This window comes from Numenius arquata, chromosome 14 (genome assembly GCF_964106895.1).
Source record: "Numenius arquata chromosome 14, bNumArq3.hap1.1, whole genome shotgun sequence".
In the NCBI taxonomy this organism is placed as follows: Eukaryota; Metazoa; Chordata; class Aves; order Charadriiformes; family Scolopacidae; genus Numenius; species Numenius arquata.
Window position 1 is genome coordinate 17,777,455 of NC_133589.1, and position 13,543 is coordinate 17,790,997.

The following is a 13,543-nucleotide window of genomic DNA, read 5'->3' on the forward strand; positions in this document are numbered from 1 at the left end:
CTGAAGTCCATTGCCACGCTCCAGACAGCCAGCCCGCTGCTGAGCAGCCAGCGCGGCATGGGCATGGTGACACAGCACCAAGTCCACCAGCTGGCGGACAAGGCCAAAAGCCTGTGTGGAGACCTGGACAACATTAAGAACCTTCTCCATTATTGCCAGGACGACCTGGTCCGGCGGATCCCCAACCCTACCGGCAGCCGCTATGGGGGAGTAAGTGGAATCCATTGCTCCTTGGATGGCTCCATCTACGTGACAGCCGAGAGCGCTCCCTGGGTCCACGTCCTCAGCAGCACAGGCCAAACGCTGCAGTCCCTGCCCTGCCAGCAAACAGGGAAGGAAAGCGGCATTTTCTTGCCAGAAGACGTGACTGTGACTCGTACGGGAATGGTGGCTGTAGCTGACATGATGAATGGAGCCATCTGGGTCTTCAACCCTCACACCAGCCTCTCCAAGGGGGAATGGATAAAGATCAGAAAGGTTGGTTCCCCTAGGGGTATTGGTGTGGACTCCATGGGCAAGATCTTGGTAGCAGACTATGCCCAAGGCCAAGTCCACAGCTTTGCTCTGGACCATGCCTTCAAAACACTCAATATCCACTCAGTCCCCAACCTGCAGGGACCTCGCTACGTCAGTCCAGTGCCCAAGGGAGGCTTTGTGGTAAGTGAGGAGTGTGGAGATGTCAAGGTCTTCACGAGCAGCCGTAAGCTCCTCTGCTCCCTCAGCAGCAAGTACAGACACCAGTTTGGCAATCCAGCTGGGGTCTGCGTTGACGTGGAAGGCAGCATCCTGGTGGCAGATGAGCAGCGCCGTACGGTCCACTTGTTCCCAGAGCATGGGGCTCCCGTCTGCCTGGTGTCCTCAGGGCTGCGGAGGCCCATCGGCGTGGCTTGCTCCTCCTTTGGCCACCTCTTTGTGGCAGACGCAGAGGAGGACTGTGTCAAAGTCTTTAAGTACCGCGTGAGGCCCCCTTACAGCCCCACCAACCCTGGGGCACCATGTGGTGACCCCAGCTTAACACCCAGGAGGGGAGTGGGGCTGGTTCCACTGCAGCCCCGCTGAGCTTTGGGTCTGCTGCTGGGCTATGAGCTCTGCTGCTCCCATGGCTGAGCATTGTCCCCACACTCGACTGCCTTATTGCCCCTGCAGCTTCTCCAGGTGGAGGAAGCAAGGACTAGACCAGCTCCGAGTTTCTTGGACCCACCAGAGTAGCTGAAGGAGGACCGAGCTACTCAGAACTGGCCACGCGTTGGTGCCTCGGCAAACTTGTTATCACCACACCCTCGAATCCTTGTGTGTTTTTGCAAAGATAATATAAATATTTCTCTGCCCCACGCAGTGTTTTAATGCAGCTGTGGTTCCACCTTCCCGAAGCCAGAGTGTGACTGGAGGGGTAAGGCCAGGCCAGGGCTGGCAGCCACGGACTACCTGGCACGCTGGGTTTGCAGCAGACCAGGAGAACGGTAAAACCAAGGTAACCCATTCCTGCTGCGTTCCTGACCTCTACAGGGAAGGAACAACTACTGCACGAGGTAAATTGCACATGGGCACGCAGAATTGCCCACACCAAGCCAGGTCCTGGGGCTGAGCCTGCTCTGCCATCATGTTCTCCCCCAGGGAGGAGGCCTTGGGGAGCCACAGCCACCGCCTTTATCAGCGGGGCCCAAGGGAGGGTGGGCAGGGCGTGGTGCTGGAAGGAAGGGCCTCCTCCTCTCCCTCCATCCAGCCCTCGGCACCAGCACGGTGCCACAGAATCCTCACCCTCTGCTGACATCCATGACCTGAGTCCTCTCCCCACCTCTCACACCAAACGAGCCCCAGAGAGGACCCTCTCTCCTTCCTGGCCCTGGAACAAGTGCTAAAGATGATGGACCCTCCCAGATCCCCCCAGGAGCGAGCCCAGTGGCAGGGAGGGAGGCTGTGTGGTTTGCCGGGAGAGGGATAAGCCTGTCCCGTTCCCTCCTTCACATGAGCTCCTGGAAAACCAGCCTTCAAACACCTTATTTCTAATTCTGTGGTACTCAACAAAAAAAAAAAAAACCAACAAACCACTTTTCTCTAGCTCACCCCTGTGGGGCTGGTGCTCCCCACCTCCGCACGCATCCCAATCCTCTCAAGTTGCCCAGCATCCTCACAAGCTTGCCAGCACCCTCATGGCCCCAAACCACCACCGGGTCACAGGACGGAAGCTCCTGAGTGCCAGCAGCTGCACCTGTGGGGCTCTGCCAGGCTGGGGTCATGCTGAGGTGGCAGGGATAAGGGACAAGGGGGTCCCGCGAGGAAAGGCAAGGCTATGGCCTTTGGAGATGGGGGACGAGTAAGGAACAGTAAATCAAAGAATCAGTTGGAAGGGACCTTACAGATCATCTTGTTCTAACCCCCTGCCCTGGGCAGGGACACCTCCCACCACACCAGGTTGCTCCAAGCCCCCTCCAACTTGGCCTTGAACCCCTCCAGGGATGGGGCAGCCACAGCTTCTCTGGGCAACCTGGGCCAGGCTCTCACCACCCTCACACCAAAGAAGTTCTTCCCCACATCTCTTCTCAATCTCCCCTCTTTCAGTGTCAAACCCTTCCCCCTCCTCCTGTGGCTCCCCTCCCTCATCCAGAGTCCCTCCCCAGCTTTCCTGGAGCCCCTTGAGGGACTGGAAGGGGCTCCAAGGTCTCCCCGGAGCCTTCTCTTCTCCAGGCTGAACCCCCCCAACTCTCTCAGCCTGTCCTCCCAGCAGAGGGGCTCCAGCCCTCCCAGCATCTCCATGGCCTCCTCTGGCCCCGCTCCAACAGCTCCATGTCCTTCTGCTGTTGGTGGCCCCAGAGCTGGAGGCAGCACTGGGGGGGGTCTCCGCAGAGCGGAGCAGAGGGGCAGAATCCCCCCCCTCGCCCTGCTGGCCACGCTGCTGGGGATGCAGCCCAGGGTGCGGGAGGTTTCTGGGCTGCCAGCACATGTTGCCGGTGAATGTTGAGCTTCTCGCCCACCAACACTCCCAAGTCCTTCTCCTCAGGGCTGCCCTCCCCAGGTTTAATCCCCACCCCGAGCCCTCGGGCTGCCCCCATAACGCCCCTGTCGACCTCCAGGACTGGAGCCCTTCTCCTCAGGGCTGCTCTCCATCCCTCCATCCTCCAGCCTGTATGCATACCCAGGGTTACCCTGACCCAGACGCAGGACCCTGCCCTTGGCCTGGCTGAACCTCCTGAGTTTCGCACAGTCCCCACTTCTCCAGCATGTCCAGGTCCCTCTGGAGCCCCTGGCCTTTGGGGATGGGGGACAAGGGGTGAGGCAGGGCGAGCCCCTGGCCGTGCCCGAGGGCCGGGCGAGCTGTCGCTCCTTATCGGCGGGCCCAGCCGGGCCCTGCCGCCTCCCACTCCCTGGGGCCAGCTCCGAGGAGCGGCGCTGCCGGGTAAGACGGGGCAGACCCCCACCGCGGCGGCTGCGGGCCCTCACCAGGCCGCTGGGCCTGGAGAAGCGCGGGGAAAAGGGAGCGGAGCGGGGCAGCGGCGCCGGGCAGCCCCGCAGCGCGGGCGGAACGCGGGAGCCCGGTTGCCGGGCCCGGCCGGGCCCGCCGCGGTGCACAGCCCGGCGCTGGCGGCGTCTCCGAGCAACCGGCCCCCGGCGGCGGCCGGGCCGGCGGAGCGGGCGGTAGGCGGCGGCGGCGGCGGGCAGGGCCGGGGCGGTGCGGGGGGAGCGGGGCGAGCAGGCCGGGCCGGCCGCCGGGGCCTCCCCGAGCCTCCTGCCCGCTGCGGCCCGGCCCGGGGCTCCCTCCCCGCCGCGGCCTGGCCCGGCGTGTCCAGCCCGGGGATGGCTGGGGGCGGCGGTGGGCGTTGTGGGGGCAGACGACAGCCGAGGGTGGGGGTGATTAAACCTGGGGAGGGCAGCCCTGAGGAGAAGCACTTGGGGGTGTTGGTGGGTGAGAAGCTCCACACGCCCTGGCAACGTGCGCTGGCAGCCCAGAAAGCCCTCCCCATCCTGGGCTGCATCCCCAGCAGCGTGGCCAGCAGGGCGAGGGGGGGGATTCTGCCCCTCTGCTCCGCTCTGGGGAGACCCCCACCCCAGTGCTGCCTCCAGCTCTGGGGCCACCAACAGCAGAAGGACACGGAGCTGTTGGAGCGGGGCCAGAGGAGGCCACGGAGATGCTGGGAGGGCTGGAGCCCCTCTGCTGTGAGGACAGGCTGAGAGAGTTGGGGGGTTCAGCCTGGAGAAGAGAAGGCTCCGGGGAGACCTTAGAGCCCCTTCCAGTCCCTCAAGGGGCTCCAGGAAAGCTGGGGAGGGACTCTGGATGAGGGAGGGGAGCCCTAGGAGGAGGGGGAAGGGTTTGACACTGAAAGAGGGGAGATGGAGATGAGATGTGGGGAAGAACTTCTTTGGTGTGAGGGTGGTGAGAGCCTGGCCCAGGTTGCCCAGAGAAGCTGTGGCTGCCCCATCCCTGGAGGGGTTCAAGGTCAAGTTGGAGGGGGCTTTGCTCAACCTGGTGTGGTGGGAGGTGTCCCTGCCCAGGGCAGGGGGTGGCACTGGATGGGCTTTAAGGTCCCTTCCAACCCAAACCATTCAGTGATTATATGATTTCACTGCTGCTTTCTCAGCTTTCCTGTGCCCTAAGATAACGCTTAAAAACTGCAAAAAAATGGAGAAACAAGAAGTCAGTAGGCTCGGCAGCCCTGCTCCTGCTCCACTGGGACAGCCATGGCCAGCTTGTCAGTACTTTATCTCCTGGCCTGGTGGCCCCACGCCCCATGGGAAGACCTTGGGATGCTCAGGTGGGGTTTGCCAAGGGGTTGGCACTCCTTGGCATGTCCGGTTGCAATGGGGCAGCTTGCGTGGTGAGACCAGGGCCACGTAGAATCACAGAGTAGCTTGCGTTGGAGCAAACCTTTAAAGGTAATCTTCTCCAAACTTCCTGCGATGATCATGGACATCTTCCACTGGACCAGGTTGCTCAGAGCCCCGTCCAGCCTGACCTGGAATGTGTCCAGGGTTGGGGCATCTCCCACCTCTCTGGGCAACCTGGGCCAATGTTTCACCACCCTCATCATAAACAATTTGTTCCTTATATCTAGTCTAGATATTCCCTCTTTTAGTTTAAAGCCATTACCCCTTGTCCTATCACAACAGACCCTCCTAAAAAGTTTGTCCCCATCTTTCTTATAACCCTCCTTTAAGTTCTAAAAGGCCACAATAAGGTCTCCCTGGAGCCTTCTCCAGGCTGAACAACCCCAGCTCTCTCAGCCTGAACATCCTGCTGTTCACCTTTGCTTTTCTGTCTAAAATTCTGATGTTAATCAGTCCTGGGGTCCTTCCTTCATTTGTTTCTCACATTAGGTGGTGTGCTCTGTTGGTTTTGCTGCGTCCGAGGTCGTTGCATGGATGGTCTGTGACATCTCAGGGAAAAGCTGGGGTTTTCCAGCAGAAATGTGCAGATCTGGAAGACCCTTTTAGGCCCTTTATGAGCAGGGATTAAGCTGGTGGGATATTTCTGTTAAAATTAGCAGCAGTGAAACAGTTGTCTGTGAAGACATTTAAAATATCAACTTTAGATTTCACACAGTTTACTGAAATGAATAAGGTAGGATTTATGACCAGTCGTGGGTTTGGGAATACCAGCTCTGCTGCCTGAGCTCCCAGGCCGGCTCCCTGGTTACTACCTTATCTGGTTTTCAGCTATTGAGATATTTCATACAGCCTGCAAATTGTATCAGAGTCTTCTCTGCCATATCTGCAGCAGCCAGAGGACAGATGATGTGCTTGGGTGTGTTTTGGCCTGAGCTATAGCCAAGGTAGGTAGCTGAATCAAACTAAGTTCATTTAAAAGGTTGGGGAAGGTACAAAGGCAAACCCAGAAAAAAGAGAAGGATGAGAAGTGTTTCTCCTCCATGAGAAGTTTTCCCAGATGACTGTGTCTGGTTTTTTTTAAAAAAACCTCAGTGAAAAATAAACGTTTGAATTAAAAGAATCAGTTGATAAGTCTTCTCTGAAGTGTCCACGGGAGGGACAAACCTTTAAGGAGAAGAGCTGTACAGGGACACCGAAAGTCTTTTGTAACGATACTGGTAAACAACTCTGACATCTCTTGAGGAGAAAGGCAAAATTCAACTTTAAAAAGCTATCTTTTCAGTATTACTGGTGGTAGCTTTGGTAATTAAAATAGAAATACTGAAAAAAACCCATTCAAGTACTTCCTTATTGTTTTCTGGGTTCGACAGAAACATTGTTTTTTGGATTCTGAGCTCAATTTTAGTTTTTAGAGTATTCAGTTACTGGTAAACTTCAGTTGTAAGCTTTTGGTACTGTGGTATAGCTAGAATGTTATCACTCTAGCTAAATTTATATTATTTAAAATAATTTCTGAGCATATGCGTATATGTACATTCCCGACATGTTCAATCTGTCATTTTCCCTTTCAGAGCCCCTGTATTGATACAATTTGCTTCCTTTTCCTGGGAATATGTCTGTGAGTTTTAGGGAGAAGAAAAAAATAAATCTTTTGTCAAACCTAAAGCTAAATTGTGAAGCAAATCTCATCTCACCTGATAATGTTTCTTTAACAATCTGAGTTAGGCAAGGAGGTAGGAGAGGTGTGAAGGGAAGACTGTTTTGGCTGCGCAAACCGCAGTCTTTCCAAAAGAAAGAAAAGCACAGTGTGAGGGAGAGGTTTTATTTCAAACTTTTTTTAAGGACCAATTTAGTTTATTGTGTCTGTTCACTGATTTTCACCAAAGTTTCCTATATGTGTGAGGAGTGACAGGGTATGTGTCCTTCATGGTCTTAAAAAAACCCACCCAACAAACTGAAAAACAACCCGAGTCTTAGCTATTTCAAGAGAAATGAAAAATAAGCTTGTCTGTCTTGGTTTTCAGTCCATTTGGGTCTCATGGTCATTAAACTTTGTCTGGTGAAAGGTTACATTTTTCAATTGTACTGCAGGTCTTTGGTCTTTCCCACGCCCGGTGTCCTGCACCCTGACTCTCTCCGGGTGAGAAAAATGTGGCATTTTTCTACTCTTCCTTTGATCCGTCCTCCCACTTCCCCTTCTGCTGGAGCCTTGCAATCCTTTGGAAAAACACAAATTATTTGAGGTTCTTCTGAGATGCTGCTTTCTGACAGACTCCCCATCTCCGAGGTAATCCCTCTGGTCAGGGAGGCAGAGATGGAAGCCCCTCTGTGGCCTCCAAACTCACCGTGGGCTGGAGGGCCCGTGGGGCAGCGAGGGACGGTGCTCATGAACAAAACCCCTCATGAGCAGCCTGTTTGAGGGGAAGTTTTGGGGCGTGCTTTGCAGTTTTGCAGTAAAAGGGAAAACTCAGTCCCAGGGGAAAAAAAAAAAAAAAAAAAATTACTTCTTGCAAATGCAGTGAGTGTGAGGTTTTTTCCCGTGGGAGGAGCGAGACTTCACCTTGCTGCTGGAGGGGCCGAGGGCTCATCCCTGAGCAGACATTCCCTACTGCTGAGCTCAGGAGCAGGTTCATCACTCGCCTTCACTACTTCCCAACAAATTGCCGGGTGCCGAATTTACTACATCAATTGTCCTGTGTTAAAAGGAGAGAAAACCAAAGCCACCAGGGACCTCCAGGACGCGCATCCTCTCTCCATGTTATAAACACCCTCTGCGTTGCTCTTTCCGAGTGACTGGGTGCCTGGCAGAGGAGCCAGCCTCGGGGCCTGCAGAGTTTTCACATCTCTAACAAAGCGCTGAAGGACGGGGAAGGACAACAGGCGCCGGATGCCGAGCGTTCTGCGCCAGCGCCCTCCTTACTGCAATTATATTTCTGTTAGAAACCTCCACCTTATTTAAAGAGACATTGTCAACTGCCTCAAAGCTCCTTTCTGTAAAAGCCTTACAAAGCCTTTGAGATGTTTTCTTAATGACACGAAGAAAAATATCGTAGGTGAAGTAACACTGATAAAGCAGAGGTGATTCTCCTTTTTTAGGATCTTGTATCTAATTAATTAAAACTACTCCGTAAACTTCAATCAGTTAATCACTATGGTCCCTTTTCACAAAATTATTGTCTCTGGTTCCGGATGAGGGGAGTGAGATGAGAGGAGATGAGTGACCTGAGCAAGGCTGTTCAGTGGGTTTGTTGCAGAGCATGGTTCCTGGCTCTGAAATTATCTGGCTTTATAGCATGAGCTAATATTTGATCGTCGGTAATGGGAAGAAATATTCCCCCAAGGCATCACCGCGTGCTACGATGTCGTCCCTTCTCTAGGAAGTGCTCAAGCGCATCCAGTGTCAGATCTAAGATCCGAGGCTGGATGGATTCCTGATCTTGGCTGGTCCGATGGATTGTGCTTACCAGTGTACCATCGTAGAATCACAGAATGGTTTGGGTTGGAAGGGACCTTAAAGATCACCCAGTGCCACCCCCTGCCCTGGGCAGGGACACCTCCCACCAGACCAGGTTGCTCCAAGCCCCCTCCAACCTGGCCTTGAACCCCTCCAGGGATGGGGCAGCCACAGCTTCTCTGGGCAACCTGGGCCAGGCTCTCACCACCCTCACAGCAAAGAAGTTCTTCCCCACATCTCATCTCCATCTCCCCTCTTTCAGTGTCAAACCCTTCCCCCTCCTCCTGTGGCTCCCCTCCCTCATCCAGAGTCCCTCCCCAGCTTTCCTGGAGCCCCTTGAGGGACTGGAAGGGGCTCGAAGGTCTCCCCGGAGCCTTCTCTTCTCCAGGCTGAACCCCCCCAACTCTCTCAGCCTGTCCTCCCAGCAGAGGGGCTCCAGCCCTCCCAGCATCATAAAAGACTGTTCCAGGACACAGAGAAGGGCTTTGCTGGAAACTCCTGGTTCACCACCCCTCTGATGTGTGTATATCTGTTGGATGTCACTAATGTCGTTATATGAGTGGTTGGAATTGGTGTTTTAAAACTCGGTCACGCCTCATCACCAGTGACTTTGCTCAGCTCAAATTTTTCTTGCATTTAATCGCCATTCTCAGGTTTAATTTCTGTGTGTATTGGCAGGTGCGCCGTTCTTCCAGGATCGCTGCCATGGTGCTTAAGGTCTTCTTTCCCTCGTGCTGCGCCTCAGCAGAAAGTGGCATTTTGATCGGCCGCTGGATCTCAGAGCAGAACTCTGCTGTCATCCTCGCCGTGGTCCACTTCCCTTTCATTCCTGTCCAGGTGAAGCAGTATCTCAGTGAGGTCCAGCAGGTGACTAAAGTCAGTGTTTCTGTGCTGGGCTCATGGAGCAACAGCAAACAGGAGAAAGAAGAGAGTCTGAGTGAGTTCCTGGAAGACCTTGGGACAATATTCTCCCATGAGCCATGGATTCAGATAAGCAAAGAGGGAGACAGCAAATTCTGGAGCTGTTCTACCCTTCAGAAACACTCTACCAACCCTAAGGAGGAAGAAATCATCTTAATATACTATGACCAGCGCAAAGTCATGCTTTCCCATCTACATCCCCCTTTGGACACAGCTTCCTCCAACGAACACAGGGCAGAGGATGCTTCAAAGCTCTCTGCCATCTTTGACACAGTTGCCAAGAGTAAGATACTGTTCATGACGGACAGATACGATGATGGGCCTATCAAGCTGACCCATTGGCAGTCGGATGGTGTTGAGGCAAGCATCATCGTGGAGCTGATGAAGCAGGCCTCCGTGCCTGCCTGCCTGCTGCTGACGTTCCTGCTGTCACTCATCTCTGGGGTCTGCCGGAGCAGGTAAGGGATGCAACATTGGCCAGCTTCTGTTTTGCGTGGAAGTCATAGAATCATCGAGTGGTTTGGGTTGGAAAAGACCTTAAAGATCATCTAGTTCCAACCCCCTGACATGGGCAGGGCCACCTACCACTAGAAATGTAATTCATGTTTAGGCATTTGCAGGATTCCTGCTCAACCCCAGTGAGAAATACAGTTGATAAAAGGTCATTTCTTTCATCAGTACCAGCCACATCGCATCTCCTGGTGCTGCTTATGGACCTTATGTGCCTCTTGGGTACCTTCTTTTCTTATCTGAGATCAGCAGTGTGTGAAAGGGTCTTTCAATGACACAGCAGGTGACATAATAGGTATGGACTGTGGAGCAGGGCTCAGGCTGAGAGATGAGTATGTCTCCTGTGGAGCTTCTCTGAGAAGAGGTCCTTGCTGGGTGGTCCCAATGCAGCCCCTCTTACGCACTTCAACCCCTGCAGGCTGTGGATCAGACTGGTGGACCTTATGTGGCCAGCAGGGACAGGACACAGGGATGTGCTGCAGACCACAGACCTGCTGTGAGGTTGAACCAGCTGGTACGAGTCTCAGTTGTGAGGAGGGCAGGAGGGCGGAGGGAAGGGCCAGTCCCACCACATCCACAGCCAACCCAGTGGTGTGGATAAAACAGTGGTGTGTTGGGTCTCTGGGCAACAACAGGCAGAGGAGCTCCTGGGTGAACCTTCTGTTGGAAACAGGCTGCTGCAGAGCTGCTGTTAAGAGTTTGGGGAGCTCCATTGAAAACAGGAGTCTAAATGCTTCCTCAGACATGGTGACAAGGAATGCTGGTCTACACGGATCCTTGGTGAAATCCCAGTGTCACAACTATGAAACTGAATAGGAGGCATCAAATTTAATGCGTGGCAAGTGCTCGCACTGAAGAGGAGTTCTGAGCTTTGAAGGGGAGCAGCTTCTGTGGATAAATCTTAGTAACGCATCTGGTCAGCCTAGAGAGGTTGTACCAGGGAGGGGAGGGGAGTTCAGGGTCCAAGCTGCGAGGGGACACTTGGGTTTGAATAACAGCTACTCCTGTATTTACAGATTAATCTTCTCGAGTACAGCCTAAGGGTTTGGGGAATGGAGTCTTTTAACAGGTTTCCAGTTGTATGATACTGTCCTAAAAAATGGCAGTGAAACTCCTCATGTGCGAAGACTTCCTGAGCAGTTGGGTTACGCGTTTTGGTACACAAAGGGAAAACTGATCAATTTTGGACTACCGTATTGGAAGAGATTTAGGGTTAAACCCAAACCTGGTAAAATCAGGGCCCACTGGTTCCTGGGACTGCTCTGTAGACACTGACTATGCATTAATGGTCATTAATGGTAACTAAGTGAGAACTTTGTGCTTGGGTAGAAGACTTGGAGTCAACTCTGAAGGTCCTTTTTCTGGCTGTCCCTGGGCAGTGTGTGACTACCAACAAACAGGGCGATCCTCTTCTACGCAGGCACTTGGTCTCAAGGTCAGACTTGACCGCCTTGATCGGTGCTAGGACTCAGACCAGGCTCAGAGCCGGGTTAAGCCCAAACCTCGCATGTCTCCAGAAGGCCACAATCTAAGCACAACTTGGGCGCTGGAGCTGAGTCTGGCATGTTGGGCCCAGCTCTTCTGATTTCAGCTTTTCCTTAGCCTGGTACGGAGGTTTTGAGCCGGTGCAGCAGCCAGCTGTACGTACCAGCAGGCAGAACGCGATCTGGCTGGGCACAAACCGAGGCTGAACTTCTTCTTCACCTTGAGAAGTAGATACACTTTTATTTCTACTTTGTTTTATTTACCTGTAGTATCAGCATGATAATTACTTATCTTACTAGTGTTTTAAAACATAAGTCTTGGTGAACAGAGATTAGTACCTGGCTTTATAACAAACCTCCTGCTTCACCTTCTAAGTCATTTAATCTAATTTGGTTCAATTTAGCATGTGATGTGTGGTACAACCTCCTTCGTGCCAACACACACAAGGCAGGGAGGGTTCAAGGGTATTACAGGTGTCCTTCCAGTCCCCTCCTCCATGGGCTGGGACAGGACATCCCATAAAATAGGATCTATCAGGTTTTTGCTGCTCCTGGTCACCAGGTTTTTGTGATGTGAAGGGATAGTGAGCTTTGAAAAGCTAAAGAAAGGGATCAGTGATGTCCCCTTAGGCTGAAGAGGCCTGGGGCTTTTTTGGATACGCCAGAGTTGTGTATTTGCACTGGGGAAGCAGGGCAGCAGCCTTAGAGATCTCCAAGGGTGAGGACTGACATCCATCCATCCATCCATCCATCCATCCATGCATCCATCCATCCATCGAAGCTCTCGAATCCCGAACATTGCAAATTAAGGCATTTCTTCAGCACCACCTTGTGCTAAGGGGAGGCCATTGCAGTTCTCTCTCCGGAGGGAACCGGGCGCAGGATTTCCACGGCCACTGAAGGTCTCCAGTGTGCTGTTGGGGACATCAGAATGTTTTACTATCGAGGCAATAAACTGTGTGCTCACTTTAAAAAAAGTCCTTTTGCAAACACCATGACCTCCCATTCCTCATCCAGAAGGAGACACCGTTCCTGCAGTTTCCAGCAAGGAGCAAAAACACAGCCGCGGGCTCTGATTAATGGAGCTTTGACATTTCCCTGTGGTCCTGATTTGGAAAGATCGCTTTTCATCCGATATCTGCAAAACCCACTCTCGCTTCTGGAAAAGCTTGCATTGGAAAACCAAGGTTTATTCATGCAGGCTATGTTAATTCATCACTAAAATTCCATATATTTGGAAATACCCCAAAGATCTCCTACTGCTTAAATAATGAAATGACACAACATCACTGTTCTGGAGTGTCTTTTTTATTTTAATTTGGCTATTTTTCCACTGCAGTTCTGAAAATCATTCCATATAACATGTGGTAAACAAGTGGGAGCATTGATGGCAACACACAGGCAGTGGGCATAGGAGTAGGAGACCCCGCAGGGAATATTTTTGACTTTCTTCCTCAGGACTCGTAGAGACGGGAGTTTCCGTAGCACATCTTGCAAATATTATATTGAGCTTTTTACAGTGTGTTTGGTTTTTTTATTTAAATAAGTATGTGTATGTATTTACTTTCCAGAGAAAGCGTGTAAGGGGAATAGAGGATGTCTTAGAATAGAATCATAGAATCATCTAGGTTGGAAAAGACCCTTGGGATCATCAAGTCCAACCATCTACCCTACTCTACAAAGTTCTTCCCTATGCCATATCCCCCAACACCACATCTAAGCGACTCTTAAACTCATCCAAGGATGGTGACTCAACCCCCTTCCTGGACAGCCCGCTCCAGTGTCTGATCACTCTCACTGTGAAGAATTTCTTCCTGATGTCCAGTCTAAACCTGCCCTGTTGCAGCTTGAATCCATTCCCTCTTGTTCTGTCGCTATTTGCTTGTGAGAAGGGACCAGCACCAACCTCTCTACAATGTCCTTTCAAGTAGTTGTAGAGTGTGATGAGGTCTCCCCTCAGCCTCCTCTTCCTCAAACTAAACAGTCCCAGCTCCTTCAATTGTTCTTCGTACGATTTATTCTCCAGGCCCTTCACCAGCTTCGTTGCCCTCCTCTGCACCCGCTCCAGCACCTCCATATCTCTCTTGGATTGAGGTGCCCAAAACTGGACACAACACTCCAGGTGTGGCCCCACCAGTGCTGAGTACAGGGGGACAATCACCTCCCTGCTTCTGCTGGTCACGCTATTTCTAATGCAAGCCAGGATGCCGTTGGCTTTCTTGGCCACCTGGGCACACTGCCGGCTCATGTTCAGCCGCTTGTCAATTAGAACCCCCAGGTCTCTTTCTTCCAGGGAGCTTTCCAGCCACGTTTCCCCAAGGCTGTAGCGCTGCTTGGGGTTGTTGTGGCCCAA

The 13,543-nt window shown here is 52.8% G+C and overlaps 1 protein-coding gene across 1 annotated transcript in view; it reads left to right on the top strand.

Moving 5' to 3' along the window:
* Positions 1-7,708: 7,708 nt before the first annotated feature.
* Positions 7,709-13,543, top strand: part of PIGQ (phosphatidylinositol glycan anchor biosynthesis class Q) — a 33,992-nt gene continuing 28,157 nt past the window's right edge. The window contains exons 1-2 of the mRNA XM_074158569.1: positions 7,709-7,756; positions 8,954-9,654. Of these exons, the coding sequence (XP_074014670.1) occupies positions 7,709-7,756; positions 8,954-9,654 (749 nt within the window). The remainder of the gene's footprint in view (positions 7,757-8,953; positions 9,655-13,543) is intronic.